This window comes from Heterodontus francisci, chromosome 12, assembly GCF_036365525.1.
Source record: "Heterodontus francisci isolate sHetFra1 chromosome 12, sHetFra1.hap1, whole genome shotgun sequence".
NCBI lineage: Eukaryota > Metazoa > Chordata > Chondrichthyes > Heterodontiformes > Heterodontidae > Heterodontus > Heterodontus francisci.
The window spans coordinates 73694123-73710983 of record NC_090382.1 but is presented as its reverse complement, the minus strand read 5'-3'; the positions used below and the strand labels follow the sequence as shown (position 1 = coordinate 73710983).

At 41.0% G+C, this 16861-nt stretch overlaps 1 protein-coding gene and 1 long non-coding RNA gene across 6 annotated transcripts in view; one reads left to right on the top strand and one right to left on the bottom strand.

The window, feature by feature from the left end:
• The window catches only part of LOC137375922 (CCR4-NOT transcription complex subunit 7-like), a 51946-nt gene extending 36411 nt beyond the window's left edge, over positions 1 to 15535 (top strand). For all 5 annotated transcript variants that reach the window (XM_068043621.1, XM_068043624.1, XM_068043625.1 and 2 more), the window contains exons 3-7: positions 1545 to 1738; positions 9873 to 10034; positions 11683 to 11827; positions 12630 to 12740; positions 13834 to 15535. In XM_068043621.1, coding sequence (XP_067899722.1) covers positions 1545 to 1738; positions 9873 to 10034; positions 11683 to 11827; positions 12630 to 12740; positions 13834 to 13965 — 744 coding nt within the window. In that variant the 3' untranslated portion in view covers positions 13966 to 15535. The remainder of the gene's footprint in view (positions 1 to 1544; positions 1739 to 9872; positions 10035 to 11682; positions 11828 to 12629; positions 12741 to 13833) is intronic.
• LOC137375923 (uncharacterized) overlaps positions 1 to 16861 on the bottom strand; it is an 80126-nt gene that overhangs the window by 5289 nt on the left and 57976 nt on the right. The window lies entirely within an intron of this gene.

Genomic DNA, 16861 nt, shown 5'->3' with positions numbered 1-16861 from the left:
TCGGAGACGGAGAAACTGGGAGAAAGGAATGGAGTCCTTACAGGAGGCAGGGTGTGAAGAAGTGTAGTTGAGGTAGCTGTGGGAGTCGGTGGGCTTATATTGGATATTAGTAGACAGTCTATCCCCAGAGATGGAGACAGAGAAGTCGAGGAAGGGAAGGGATGTGTCGGAGATGGACCATGTAAAGGTGAGAGAAGGGTGGAAATTAGAAGAAAAGTTGATGAAGTTTTCCAGTTTGGGGCGGGAGCAGGAAACGGCACCGATACAGTCATCAATGTACTGGAAAAAGAGTTGGGGGAGGGGGCCTGAGTAGGACTGGAACAAAGAATGTTCGACATATCCCACAAAAAGACAGGCATAATTAGGACCCATGCAGGTACCCATAGCAACACCTTTTACTTGACAGAAGTGAGTGGAGTTGACGGAGAAGCTGTTCAATATGAGAACAAGTTCAGCCAGGCGGAGGAGGGTGGTGGTGAATGGGGACTGGTTGGGCCTCTGTTCAAGGAAGAAACGGAGAGCTCACAAACTGTCCTGGTGGGGGATGGAGGTGTAGAGAGATTGGACGTCCATAGTGCAGAGGTGGCGGTTGGGGCCAGGAAACTGTAAATTGTCAAAATGACGTAGGGCTTCAGAAGAGTCACGGATGTAGGTGGGAAGAGACTGGACCAGCGGAGAAAAGATAGAGTCAAGATAGGAAGAAATAAGTTCAGTGGGGCAGGAGCAGGCTGACACAATGGGTCTGTCGGGACAGTCCTGTTTGTGGATTTTGGGAAGGAGGTAGAAGCGGGCTGTCCGGGGTTGTGGGACTGTGAGGTTGGAAGCTGTAGAGGGAAGATCTCCAGAGGATGAGGTCAGTGACAGTCCTGTAGACAGTAGCGTGATGTTCGATGGTGGGGTCATGGTCCAGAGGGAGGTAGGAAGAAGCGTCTGAGAGTTGGCACTGAACCTCTGCAAGGTAGAGGTCGGTACACCATACAACAACAGCACCACCCTTGTCTGCAGGTTTGATGACCATGTCGGGGTTGGACCTGAGAGAACGGAGTGCCTCAAGTTCAGAGGGGGACAGGTTAGAGTGAGTGAGGGGGGCAGAGAAATTGAGATGACCAATGTCTCGCCGACAGTTTTCAATGAAAATATCAAGAGCGGTAAGAGGCCAGGGGGAGGGGTCCAGGTAGAGGGAGAATGCTGGACGCGGATGAATGAGTCTACTGATCTGGGGGAGGACTCCTGGTCAAAGAAGTGAGCCTGGAGGCGACAGAAGAAGAGCTCAACGTCCTGCCAAGTGCGAAATTCATTGAGGTGGGGGCGTAAGGGGATAAAACTGAGACTTTTGCTGAGTACAGAACGTCTGGGTCTGAGCATAAATGAGACTGTTCTGTGCTCAGTTAACAAGTGATGCACGTGACACAAATATTTAACTTTCACTCTTATTTTATGAGCTGTTTTCTTGTATTTCCTTTGGGTCATCAATTTACTGAGGTTTTTAAAAGTGTATTAATAATTGATCAACTATGTGATGTTGAATACTTTACATTTCATAGGATACAGAGTTTCCAGGTGTTGTGGTAAGACCAATTGGAGAATTCCGTAGCACTGTAGATTACCAGTACCAGCTTCTGCGATGTAATGTGGACTTGCTGAAAATCATTCAGCTAGGATTGACATTCATGAATGAGAAAAACCAGTACCCTCCTGGAACCTCCACTTGGCAATTCAACTTTAAATTCAACCTTACGTAAGTACAGCTAATGCTGCCCAACTTTGTATCTTGTTCTTTTTTTCCCTTTGACCTTCTGTGCCCATCTATCTTGAAGGCTTGATGTTTTGCTGGTTCTGGTTTTATTAATACTGGTCACTCCCTAATATCTCATCTAAGTGGACGTTGTGCAACAAATTATTTGATTATAGCACCATGACAGCTGAGTTCTTGCCCAGTCTCACACGCATACATTTCCAGTAGGGTTTGCTGGATAGTGATCAGGAGTGAGATTCCAGTTCTCCCACTCCAGTTGTGCTCATGCCACTTGTGGTGCCCTGGATGAGGTTGATTAAATCATTACAGATTTGCCTCATACGTGGCACCTTCTTTGTCTATGTGATAATTATTTACTGGATAAGCTTACTGAATCATTGGGAGAATCTGCATGTATTTTAACTGGCTAGTACATTATTTCCTTAAAGCGATCCAGCTTCAAGATCTTTATAATTTAGTAACTCTTGTTTGTAGAGATTTTTACTACAGTGATTATTCATGCATGTGGTAATTCACCTCATCAAAGATCAACTGCCCTCTAGTGTGAGTATTAAATACCACCTAGATTGAAAACTCTTTAGCCTGTTACAACCAAGGTGGGAGGAACATACGAGTTAGGAGCAGGAGTAGGCCACTCGACCCCTCGAGCCTGTTCCGCCATTCAATAAGTTCATGGCTGAACTGATTACTCCTCATTTCCACGTACCCCCAATAACCTTCCACCCCCTTGCTTATCAAGAATCTATCTACCTCTGCCTTAAAAATATTCAAAGACTCTTCAGTCAAACCCTGTTGTGGTGTTCACTTGAAATCACATGTTTTACAGTAATTGTTTACTGGTGGCAGGACCGTATCTCCAACACAGAATTCCTCGAGGCGGCCAACACCCCTAGCTTATACACACTACTGAGTCAGCGGCGCTTGAGATGGCTTGGCCATGTGAGCCGCATGGAAGATGGCAGGATCCCCAAAGACACATAATACAGCGAGCTCGCCACTGGTATCAGACCCACCGGCCGTCCATGTCTCCGCTTTAAAGATGTCTGCAAATGCGACATGAAGTCCTGTGACATTGATCACAAGTCATGGGAGTCAGTTGCCAGCGTTCGCCAGAGCTGGCGGGCAGCCATAAAGGCGGGGCTAAAGTGTGGCGAGTCGAAGAGACTTAGCAGTTGGCAGGAAAATAGACAGAAGCGCAAGGGGAGAGCCAACTGTGTAACAGCCCCGACAAACAAATTTTTCTGCAGCACCTGTGGAAGAGCCTGTCACTCTAGAATTGGCCTTTATAGCCACTCCAGGCACTGCTCCACACACCACTGACCACCTCCAGGCGCTTACCCATTGTCTCTCGAGATAAGGAGGTCAAAGAAGAAGGTTTACTGGTCAACCCTTTTGTTCACCTTCCTTTTTAAAAAAAGAAACATCCAAAGTTCAGCAATCTCCAGATAATTCAATGTCCATGAAATCCTTTTTTTAGTTTTAAAAAAATATATAAATTCCCAAGTTTGAACGCAAAAATGGAAACTCTTGTAACACCTCCACCCTTGGTGAAATGATACGCCAGTTTAAAGTGTGTTTCATTACAATGTATAAAAAAAAACACAAGTTGAGAACATTTTAAACACATTCTCACACTCATCCCCTATTCACGCTTTACTTGTAGTTAATACAATTTCGCTTTGTACCATCTTTACTCATGTAACTCAAACAAAGTTAGATTCGTGACAAAGCATCTACAATAACATTATTATTTCCTGAAATGTGGACAATCTTTAAACAATAGGGCTGCAACAGGTAACTCCATCAGAATATTCTGGCATTCTGGGTTTTAAATTTTTCCACTAAGGTTAGTGGGTTATGATCAGCATATACCAGTGTTGCTCTGTAGTCGTGGCGGACATAGACTTCAAAATGTTTAAGAGCCAACAATAGACCGAATGTTTCTTTTTCTATGGTGGAATATCTTCTTTGGTGGCGATTTTTTGATAAATATCCCACTGGTATTTCTATGCCTGATTCATCACCTTAACAGGACTGCACTGAGCCCCAGGTTACTACCATCAATAGCTACGTTGAAGGGCTTAGTGAAGTTATGGAGCAACCAACACTGGTTCATTAGTCAAAATGGTCTTCAGCTTTTCAAAAGATGCTAGGCACTCCGCTGACCACACTACCTTGGTTTACTTTTTCTGTAGAAAATCTGTTCGTGGAGCAGCTACAGTGCTGAAATTTGGTGCAAACTTTGTTGAAACCACACATCCCCAAATTATATTTCTGCTTTTACTTGGGCCTGTTTGTCTGGATTGAAGCAGTAAGGATGCTGTTTTATAGGAACGGATTCCCCTACATCCACATCATGTGTGGCTAAGACTGTACATCCTGGCTTATCCCTACAAACTTTTAAATGCTGTGAGTAGCCTTGTTAAGTTTTCTCGATGTTCTGCATCTAAATATGAAAGCATAGTGTCCAATCTTCCTAACAATTCATTGTCAGCTAACTGGATAGTAGGAGGTTCAATTTGAGAATTGCCTACGCTTCCTGCCTCATCTTCACTATCCCTTTCATTCTTCACGGTCCTTACTACCTGACATACCTGTGCTTGTTTATCCTCCTCCCAGTGATAATATTGTTTTAACATATTGATATGACACAGTCGACTCTTTTTCAGGCGATCTGGGGTGTCAATCAAATAATTTATCTTACATTTCTTTTGACCACTTTATACGGACCACTGAACCGTGCTTTTAATGGTTCACCCTGTAAAGGTAATAATACTAACACCTCATCTCCTGATTGAAATGCTTGGGTCTTTGCATGCTCGTCTGCTCATTTTTTCATAGTGGTTTGGGATGCTTTAAGGTGTTCCTGAGCCACATTGCAAGCTTTCGTGAGCCTATCCCGGAACATAGATACATAACCTAGTACAGAACATTCATCCCTCTGTTCTAAAAAACCTTTCTTTGATCAGTTTTAGAGGACCTTTTATCTTATGTCCATAAATTAATTCAAAAGGACTAAAACCTGTAGACTCATTAGGTGAATCTCTAGTGGCAAATAAAAGTCTAGCTCTTTATCCCAATCATGGGGATATTCATGACAGTATGCCCTCATCATTGTTTTGAGGGTTTGATGATACCTTTCTAAAGCTCCCTGTGTCTGTGGGTAGTATGCTGAAGATTTTAACTGTGTTATATCCAAATTACCCATTCCTTCTTGAAATATTTTAGACATAAAATTAGAACCTTGATTCGACTGAATTCATATCTAATAAAGAATTGGGTTAACTTCTGTACTACTATCTTAGCAGTAATTGTCCTCAAGGGAATGGCCTCTGGGAATTGAGTAGCCATATCCATGATGGTGAGTATATATTGGTGTCCCGCTTTTGTTTTTCGTAAGGGTCATATGCAGTCTACCAATATTAATGGTTCCCCAATAACTGGTATCCTAATTAGAGCTGTCAGTTTTATGGCAGGGTTTTCCCACAATCTGGCACGTATGGAATGTTTTACAAAACTGCACCACATCCTTGGAAAGACCTGGTCAGTAAAATTGTTGACTTGTATGTGATTTGGTCTTCCAGGTCCCCATATGTCCTGCTATAGGAATTTCATGTGCTGACTTTAATAAATCCCAGTGATACTTAGGCGGTACCACTATCTGTCGCACAACCATCCACTCTTTGTCCGCAGGTCTATGAGGCAATCTCCACTTCCTCATCAGAAACCAATCTTTAATATAATAGCCTTCTGGACTCCTTTTACCTCAGCTTCTGTTAGAGCTGATTGTGCCACTGTATTTAACTCTGGATCAGTTTGCTGAGCTGTGATCAGAGACGATTTATTAATCATTTCATTTGGACTATCTAAATCCCCAAAGAAAGCTTCAGATATTCGGCTATCTGTGTTGCCAATTTTCCCTCTGACAATGGAACTTATTTAGCCATTGTTCAGGTTACTATTCACGAAGGAAAAATTCCTGGAACCTTTTCTTGCAGCTGTTCTGTCTCTTTAACTTCACTTAGCTTCTCCCATAGTCAGAGAAACCAATACTTTTGCTCCAGCCAAATCATTCCCCAGGAGTAGGTCAATTCCATCTACTAGTAAACTATGGACAACTCCTACGGTTACCGTCCCAGACATTAGGTCACACTCTATATACAAGTACGGGTATATACTCCCGCCAATACCATTCACTAAAACTTTAGCATTCAGTGCACTCTCTGGTGGAAATGTTATACCTTTTCCCTAGCAAAAGAGTTTGGGTGGCTCCTGTATCCTGTATAACTATAGGTTTGCCTGCCTCACTTGAAGGATAAGGAGTTACTTTACCTTTTGACAAAATTTCCCTATAACTTTCAGGTATCTTATTCTCAACCCCTACACTCACATCGGTTTTTGTATTTGGTTTTACAGCTGCCATCAAAGATACAGCCTGGTCTGCTGTACTCTCAGTCGGAACCCCTTTCTCTGCATTATGCCATGGTTTTCCTCACAACTTCCAGCATTCTGAACGAAGATGTCCCACGTTGTGACAGTGATAACACTACGGTTGTGGACCTCACTTTCATCCTCAGCACCACCTTCTCCACCTGAGGAGAAGTTCCTGGGGTTTTCTCAGCTGTTCCGTGTTGTCCCCGGCTACTTGCCTTCCTTTCACTCTCCCATCTTCTATCCATCTCAGGTTTGTGGGGCTGATGGACTAAGGGTTTGGGCTTATACACAAGCTCAAAATCATCAGTAATTTCTGCTGCTTGTCTGGCCCTTGAAATCTTCTGGTTCTCTACATGAGTTCTCACGACTGGAGGGAGTGAATTTTTAATTCTTCCAGGAGAATCAATCAGTTCTCTAAGGTTCTCATACGTGACTTCCGTCTTTAGTACCTGTATCCAACGATCAAAATTAATTTACTTGATCCTCTCAAATTCTATATAAGTCTGCCCAGCCAATCTCCAGAGGTCCTGAAACTTCTGTTGGTAAGCTTCAGTGACTAACTCATACGCAGTGAAAATAGCCTTTTTTGCCATCTCATGGTTGGAGTCGGATTCGTCCTGACCAGAATCTCCACTGGCTTCAAGACCAATCTGTTGTTTTACTTCCATCTTTTTTTAATTTGAATTCCTTTCCCTCTCTTTCTCATGCTCTTTGAAATGCTCTCTCTTTTTCCTCAAACTCAAGTTTCTTCATTGTCACTTCTTTTTCAAACTCAGATTTAAGTTTTTCTATTTCCTGTTCCTGCTCAAGTTTTCTTAGTGCTTTTTCCTGTTCAGGTTTTCTTATTTCTATTTCTTTTTCCTTTTCCTTGTTAAGTTCAAGCTGCCTCATCTGCAGTTGAATTTTAGCTAATTCAGTTGCAGTATCCTCTGATTTGCCTCCTTCTTCTTCCAATTTCAAATGTTGGGCTATTACTTCAACTATGTCTGCTTTTTTAGCTCCCGATTTCAATTCTAACCCCAATTGTGCTGCCAAATCCTTTAGTTTAACCTTGATTAAATTTTGCAAGTCACTGAGGGATACCTCCTCCTTCCCCAGAAATGCTTCAGCAACTGCTACAGACATTCCGGTGGTGTAGACTTTACCTTATTACACAAGAAATCTGGTTCTTTTATTTTCCTTTTCCAATTATTATTACCCCACTTACAATTGAATGTTGTTGGCGTTGGGTTTAGTCCTGACAAGAGTCCCCAATTAATATGTTACGACTGAGGCGGCAGGAGTGCACTGTTAATTCAGTCCCACTTCTCCACAGGTCACAACATGTCAATAAGTTTTTCCACTTACCGAAACTGCCAATTAGATACTCTATTTGTCCCCAGAATAAAGTACACCAACCAGGTTTCTTTCATAAACAACAAAATTATGCGTTTATTATAAACCAAGTCTTAACCAATAATGAAGTAAATATATACGCAAATTGAGATATTAAAGCCCCGTATTTTTTATCCTAGCCCCCACGCACACGCATGTACATTCAAAAACCGGTTAACTGGGTGGGGGGGGGGGGGGGGGGAAGGGATTTTTGTTTATAGCTGTTACAAAGGAATAGAAGGAATAACAAAAACTTTGCAAAGATATGGAAGGAAGTCCTTTGTTTTGGTGAGGTGTCCCAAAGTTGAATAGTTGGCTGCCACTAGGAATCTTTTCAGGTGAGGTTGATGAACAGTCTGGGTAAACATTCAAAGAAATTCAACTGCAGAAAGCTTCACATAGCAGGTGTGCAGCAACAGATGTTTCAGTACTTGCACATTCGATACAAAGTCCTTTTAAAGATGCAAGGTTTCTGCAAACATTCAAGATGTCTTCAAAATAAAGGAATCAACAGTACAACTTCATACTGGCTTCTGCATTTCAAGACCAGGGATTCTTCAAAGAGAGGTAACAGTGGCCTGGATGTTCTTCTGATCTCCAACAACGTCAAAAAAGAAGCTGGCTTTTAACAGTTCAAAGTGAAACCAAAACAGTTCCCAGGTTCAGTCCCGTGATGATCATAAATTCTGTCTTACCACAACTCAAAATAGCTCTTAAGTCAAACCCCCTATGGTGTTTACTTGAAATCACATGTTTTCCAGTACTTGTTTACTAGTCAACCCTTTTGTTCACCTTCCTTTTAAAAAAAACACCCAAAGTTCAACAATTTTCAGATGATTCAATGTCCATAAAATCCTTTTTTAGTTTTTAAAAATATAGATTTGCAAGTTTGAACACAAAAATGGAAACTCTCGTAACAAACCTCAGTCGCCTCCATGACGAAGCTAAACTGACCATCATAGACATACATGATCTGTAGTTTGTAAATGACTGCTGTGTCAAAGAACAGTACAGCACAGGAACAGGCCATTCGGCCCTCCAAGCCTGCGCCGATCTTGATGCCTGTCTAAACTAAAACCTTCTGCACTTCCGGGGACCGTATCCCTCTATTCCCATCCTATTCATGTATTTGTCAAGATGCCTCTTAAACGTCGCTATGTACCTGCTTCCACCACCTCCCCCGGCAGCAATCCACCAGTCATTGCGCATTCCATCAGATTTGCAAGCCACTCTTGAGCTCTTCAATTCTGCATATAAGAGACTGTCCTTGAATGTTGCCAAAATAAAACTCTTATCAACCCACACCTGGTCAGCCAAATATTCCACCTCCCATATATGTTGAAGGAGACGCCCTGGAATATGTTGAGTGCTTCCCATACCTTGGCAGCCACCTCTCTCAAAAGGCCATCTTTGAAGAGGAGATCCAACTGCGCCAACTCAGCCTTCTACAAACTACAGCAGTAAGTGTTTGATAACAAAGACCTTTGCAAGTCAACAAAAGTCCTAGTGGACAGAGCAGTTGTCGTTACCACACTCCTATACAGCAGTGAGACCTGATCTGTGTATCAGCAGCATAAAAGAGCGCAAGAGAAATCGCATCAGCAATGCTTCTGCTGTATCCTCCGGATTCAGTGGGAGGACCGTCGAACAAAAGCTAGTGTTCTTCCTGAAGCCAGCTCCACAAGGATTCAGGCAAACTCCTGCTAAATCAACTTCGATGGACTGGACACTGTATCTGGATGGCCAAAAACCATCTCCCCTGCCAGGTCCTGTTTTCTCAATTCTCAAATGGTCAGCATTCCAGGGGAGGACAAAGAAAATGCTTCAAAGACATTCCGAATCTCTCTTTGAAGTGTGGCAGCATTGACATTGATAATTGGGAGGAGTTTGCTACCAGTCGCTCAAAATGGTGACAACTTGTCCGTCAAGCTGCATCATGCTTTGAGTTCAAACACCTTAATGATGATGCAGAATAATGGCAGAGAAGGAAAGAAAAGGAAGCAAATCCTGCACGATTCCCCTACCTCGTGGGACTTCCTGCCCCATGTGCCCAAAGATCTGTGGGTTGAGAATCGGCCTGTTCAGTTACATGAAGACCCATACCGGAAATGCGCGGCCCTGAGTAGATGTCATCCTCGAATCGATGACATTGATGTAATCGTATAAGGGGTGAAACAACTTTCAAAGGTTACTTCATTTTATGGAAAAATAACTAGACTATATTTGAATTTTAGTGTCTACAGAGTGTTAATTTTACAGGTCACAATGGAGAGGAAAAACACACTTTGAAACTTGTTTTATTTTAAAGGGAGGACATGTACTCACAAGACTCGATAGATCTGCTGAGAACTTCTGGGCTCCAGTTCAAAAAACACGAAGAAGAAGGAATTGAAACCTCTTACTTTGCAGAGCTGCTTATGACATCTGGGGTAGTGCTGTGTGATAATGTTAAGTGGCTTTCGTTTCACAGGTTGGTCCCTGCAATTAAAGTGAAGTATTTGGTCTTTATTTAGATTATGACCTGATCATGTGCTTTTTTCCACCATTTGGTCCCTCTGATAGTTGGCCATTCTTCGTGCGAGCCATTATAGCTGAGTTAGATCTTGTGTCCATGGATGCAAGGATGACTGGGAAAATTATCAGGAATTGACATTATGTTTGTTGCTCTCCCAATAGTTAGATAGGGTGGATAGTGAGAGTCTTTTTCCTCGGATGGTGATGGCAAACACGAGGGGACATAGCTTTAAGTTGAGGGGTGATAGATATAGGACAGATGTGAGAGGTAGTTTCTTTACTCAGAGAGTAGTAGGGGCGTGGAACGCCCTGCCTGCAACAGTAGTAGACTCGCCAACTTTAAGGGCATTTAAGTGGTCATTGGATAGACATATGGATGAAAATGGAATAGTGTAGGTCAGATGGTTTCACAGGTCGGCGCAACATCGAGGGCCGAAGGGCCTGTACTGCGCTGTAATGTTCTAATTCTAATACTTGCTCTTCTGATCGATAAATAGACCAAGTCCCTGCTGATACTTTCTCAGAACAATATGTTAATTAGTTTTAACACTCAAGTGGACAACATGTGAGCTGAGGCTTACTGGCATCCTAATCTTTTTTGATACTTGCTAAACAGAATCAGAATATGAAATTATTAATCAAGGGCAGTCAGCATGGATTTGTTATGTCTGACTAAGTTGATTGAAGTTTTGAGGAGGTAACAAGGTGGGTCGATGAGGGTAACATGTTTGATGTAGCCTACATGGATTTTAGGAAGGCTTTTGACAAGGACCCATATGACAGACTGATCAGAAAAGTAAAAGCCCATGGTATCCATGGGAAAGTGCCAGGTTGGATCAAAAGTTGGCTCAGTGGCAGAAAGCATAGAGTAATGGTCAGTGGGCATTTTTGTGACTGGAAGGCTATTTCTAGTGGGGCTCTGCAGGGCTTTGTACTAGATTCCTTGCTTTTCCTGGCATATATCAATGATTTAGACTTAAATGTAGGAGGTATGATCAAGACTTTTGCAGATGATACAGAAGTTGCATGTATGGTTGATAGCGAGGAAGCAAGCTGTAGACTACAGGGAAGTATCAATGGACTGGCCAGGTGGGCAGTAAAGTGACAAATGGAATTCAATCCAGGGAAGAGTGAGGTGGTGCATTTGGGGAGGGAAAATAAGGCGAAGGAATACACAATAAATGATAGGATACTGAAAAATGTAGAGGAACAGAGGGACCTTGAACTGCATGTCCACACATCCTTCAAGGTAGCAGGAGGAGCTGAGTGGAGATTGATTACCATTTGAAGGAACCTTCAGAATATTCAACTTCTTTTGCATACTTAAGACTTAACAGTTTTAGAAAAACATGAGACTTTCCCTACCCTCTCAGCTGGGGTTTCCTATGTAGCCTTGGAATAAGATGTGGGGGGAAGTGGGACATCCCATCAGTGATCTTTATTTTAACAATCTTTGACATATCTATTAGTTTTTTTGTTCTTGTGGCATAAATAGTTTTTTTTAATTTGAAACTTTTTATTTTAAGCATCAAACTGTGCAGTTCTAAAACATGAATTTAGATATTAAAATTGTATTAACCCTGAGAAATTTGTGTTTGGTGCAGTGGTTATGACTTTGGCTACTTGATCAAACTTCTAACCCACTCACGACTACCTGAAGAAGAGCAAGAGTTCTTTGATATCCTGCATTTGTTCTTCCCTGCTATCTATGATGTGAAGTATTTGATGAAAAGTTGTAAAAACCTTAAGGTATTTATATGAAGTTGAATATAAATTGCATGCTTTCTGGTTGTGTTGGATATCACAATCGAACAATAGTAAGAGCAGTAATAATTAAGGCAAATGCACCGATGTAGCAGGTGTGCTTTTAATCTCACTGAAATCATTTCAAGTAGATTCATGCAGCAAGACTTCTGCGTATATATGTATCAATCTGTACAGCAGCGTTTTACAAAAATGAGGGCAATAGTCATTGACTACAATTGTTGTAGTTCTATCAACTAAATTTCTTGCGAAGACGAAAGAAGATTTATTACGTATCCAATAAGAAAGTTTCCAGTTTATGTCAAACAGAGTGATTCATTTCACTGTGGCTATGTTTCCTTTCAGATGCAGGAATGCTCTTCCCAGTTCCACATTAAAACCACAGACTGGCCACTGCTTGTCTGCTCTCTTTCTCCTCCCCAATGCCCCCATTCCCAGCTCCCTCAATTTCCTCTCCTGATCACTGCCTCCTCTCGCTGCTGGTGCTGTTCACTGGCGATCTGCCTGGGGCCAGCCAACAGGTGGCTGAAGCTTGGCAGTCTGACGTAGATGAGGCCTCAGGCCCAATACAGCCCTAGACTTACCCATTCTGGCACAGGGGTCATACCCTGGGCCCTGTTTGCTCAGCAGGTTGGCACAAACCAATTTCTAGGTAGTGTGTCCATATCTATCGTCCTAACCTTGTTCTCTTCCAACCCAAAAAAAGAGTGTTATGAAGCTTAATTGCTGCAGCAGCCATCTAGTTTGAAATTAAGCAACCACATTTAACAGTGGACTTTTTCAATAGGGTGGTCTACAAGAAGTTGCTGAACAGCTTGAGTTGGAGCGAATTGGACGACAGCACCAGGCAGGCTCAGATTCACTACTGACGGGCATGGCTTTCTTCAGAATGAGGGAGGTATGGAAGTGGCAAATGCTATGGTAAAATTATTTAAAACTAAATTCAGCTGTTTGATCAGCCCTTGTACAGATTGCAGAATTTTTTTTTGAAGTAGTGCAGAGTAAATGCTTCCTGTTTTGCCTTGTTTTTCCAATTCTGTACCATACAATGTTTAACTTATATTTTGCAGCACATTATTTATGCTCACCTAGGTCAGTAAGGAAGTTGCTGGAGCATGTGCAGACTGCTACATCCACAGAAAGAGCAGTCAAATCCCACAAACAGCAATGACATAAATAACCAGTAAACCTGTTGTTTTCTGGTAGTATTCGCTGAAAGAGGGATAGTGACTGGGACGACAAAAGAACTCAGTTCATCTAAGACACAGCTGGCTGATGCTATTTTAATATGAAGTTACTGTATTAAAGTTATATGAAACCAAAGACATTCAGTTTTTGTCTCTATATGGATAGAAATGAATCAAGAGTGCACATAATAACTAAATGAAATAGGCCATTTCTTTCTAAATACACAATTCTGGCCAGGCTTTGGCTTTCTTTATTTTTGATATTCCTGATTGGCTCAGTGCTGATCTTTGCGAAGGGTGCTGGGAGTGTAGGCACAGTGCAAGGCTTATGATAACCATAGAAATATTTAATTTGGGTATTTCAGTGTTATGTGACTGGAGTACTTTGTTGCACGAGTTGTCAATTACCCATTCCTGATGGTCTCTGAATGGGAGACCCAGTATAGAGAAGAATTTTATGCTTTGTGGCTCTTGTCTTTCACTTATGGCTACTTAGATTGCAACCTCTTCAGCATTTGGCTCCCCCTCACTGAAACAAAAATGTTACAGCTCTCAGGGTAGCCAACAGGAATTCACTGGCTGCTGCCGCCCAGAGTTTGGCCTCAACTCCGCACCAGCCCCACCCCCGGTACTCCCAGCTCATTAATTACTACATGCTAGCATGCTGTAAAAATATGTAAATTAGCTGACCTTGCATGATGGGGCAAGGTTACCGATTTGTGCACAGGTGTTCCTGAACAGTGCTAGCCCAGTGTTGGCTGTTGCTGTAAATTCATCCTAAATATTTATACTTTTATTTCCCAGTTATTTTTTGAAGACAACATTGATGACACAAAGTACTGTGGACATTTGTATGGTCTTGGATCAGGTTTAACTAACAACCATAATGGGACAGCTGGGACATCTGAAGAAGAAACCAACAGCAAACAGCACTGACCACAGCTGAGATGTTTTACCAAACTTTGATGTTTTTAACAGACATTTTACTACAAAATGAGTATTATTCTCCTGGCACAAATTTTGGAGATATTTGGCTGTGTATGGACCAAAGGAATTAAACGTGGCTGCTTTTTTTTTTAAAAAGAAAAAATTTTTTTTGCCATTGAACATTTGTAAATGCTGTGCTGTTGCTCATTGTTGCCTAGATCAGTAAAAGGCATCGTAATTAAGCCAGGCTTTAGGTTAATCTGCAGTGGTCCAGTAAGGATCCCTTGATTGTGTTCTGAAATATATTTATATTTTTTATCTTTTTAAAATCTTTCCTCTCTTTAAATTACTTTTCCTCTTTTGTTTTCTCTTTTCTTAATCAGGTGAATTTAGTAGTAAAAATTACACCACAATATTTTGCTAATTCTGTGCAGTAATGGGCCAGCACCATGACTTGTGCATAGTGGCAACCTTTGGGTTATTTTTGAGAATCATTTACATATCCATGCCTAAAAACATTTTCTTACTGAAGGGCTATTGTGGGTATAAACTGGCCTCGGGACTAGCATTTAGTTAATATTTATCCTGCGGTACAGTGTTCACAAAGTATTTTAATGGCATGTAGGGTGGAATTTTCATTACTTGAATGGAAGGAAAAATTCCAGATCCGGTAACATTGAGCAAACCTCAAATCATTAATGTCCTGTTAAATTGACCTAAACAGTTAAAAGCAGGAATTTCAGCCGGGGGGATCGAACTTGTTTTATGGTAGTACTGTCCTGTTATTAATTTTCAATATAAATTAGTTCATTTAAAACGAGTTGTTTTGTTTATGCTTTTATCAAATACCTGTTATTAAAGTTATAATTAATCCTGTTTAAAGGAAGAAAATAGAATTAAGATTTTTTTTACTTCAATTTTTTAAACAGAAAATTGTTAACTGTAGCTCTTGATCTTATTTTCATCATCTGTATCCAGTAAAAGTATCACTTTGTTAAAAGTAAATCTAATTTTGCAATTGTGCATTACCATTCACAGTGTATGTACCACAGACCTGAAATATATTTAATGGCAGGTAGAGCCCCATCCTGCATTGTGAACTGAGTTGGATGCCTAGAACCATGAGCTTTTTGTTGTGGAATGATTAGTGACTGCATTACTGATGCCACAAGAATCATAAATTGATCGAAGTCTCATTGCTTTAAGCTGATTTGAGTGAAAAAAGCCACTGGTACATCGACTTACACAAGACCGTCATACTGTTACTTTCACTTTTAAAGTAAAGAATACACTCAAACCTTTTCATATTGCTTTGAAGTGGGTGTCTGTTGATGGAAGTAGATTTAAATGTAAAATGTTTGATTTACTTCATACATTGCTTAATTAGCTCCAACTTGCAAAAATGGATCTTGATTTAAACAGCTGGTACAAGACCTAGCAATTGATATCTCATTTTTGATTTTAAGCACTTCCCTCTACAGAAATCTCCTTTTAAGAATTAACTCATATTTATTTTAATACTTTGGTGATGATGCAAGCTGTCCAAAATTGAAAAAATCCTGAACCAATGTATTTTAAATAAGTTTGTAAATTAAAAGTTTGTTTCATATAAGCACGAGGTGTGTAATCTTTTGTCTTTGAAGACTAAGCTTAGCAACAAAGCATAGCATATTATGACATCATCTCCCTTCATCCTTACAAACTGCATTGTGTTGTGAACAATGGTGTACAAAGTTTGAAATTGCAGAATGTATTTTTCTCTTTGTACAGCATCATGGGAGATTTTCTGCCAGAAGTTATGATTTAAATGCGAATTATATTGCTAGTTAATTTTTGTTCACTCTAATTCTCTGTATGGCTTCTACTTCCCTTTTGCTTTTTTTGTTTAAACATTTGGTTTAAATTACATACTCATTTGACTGCAGTTGAGTGTTGTCATCTGCAAATTTAAGATCATGTCCCCTTCAAAGTCATTAATGAGAATGATGAACAAGTTAATTCATTTCAATCACACTACAAATTCTGAACTATTAGATCATGGAGGCTTGCCTCCTCGCCTTGCGCCATGCTTGAGCTACACATCACCAACCGTGTCTCTCTCATGGGGAAAGATGCCTACGGTTCTTAGGGACTATGGCTAGAACAACAACATGATGTACTCTACTAGAATTAAGGTGCACTTCATCCGGCAATAAGATAAACCAACAATCATGGAATTTGTGCTTTAATGCCCTTCAAAATGTGTATGTTGATGACTGTACCTTCTTGATGCAAATGGAGGTATTGTGAATTAATGCACTTTGGTGCACAAAACACAATGGGATGAGAAGTGGGCCCACTTTTCGCTATGAGTTTGTGCTAAACAAGGTCCATGTTGAATCATTGCTTACCTCCATTCAAACTTTGCAAGTTCGTAATGGTAGATTGGACCTTTTTGGTTGTCTTTGTTCCTTATTGTGATTGCAACACTACATCCACATGTTCAATGAAATCCTTATATTGTATTGCTGTTATGGCTCAATGGTAGCCCTCTTGCTTCTGAGTCAGACGATTGTTGGCTCAATCATGTCTGGATTTGAGCAAATAATACAGGTCGACAATTGTACTGGAGTGTTTCATTGTTGGAGGCCCTGCCTTTCACCTAAGACATTGAGCTGAAATTTATATTCACGCTGCCGAAATCAGCGGCGGGCGAAAACAATAGTGGGCCACATATCACGGTGGCTCATTTAAATAACCAGGGCGGTCAGCCCTTCCGATGACATGGAGTGGCGGGCTGTCTGCGGCAATGGTGTCAGCTGCCTGTGCACAGGCGCTGATGCCATTTTTAAAGGGTTTCGAGCCCTACTATTTAAATATTTAAATTGAAACTGTGAAGAAAAATTAAATACATTTATTTCGCCCC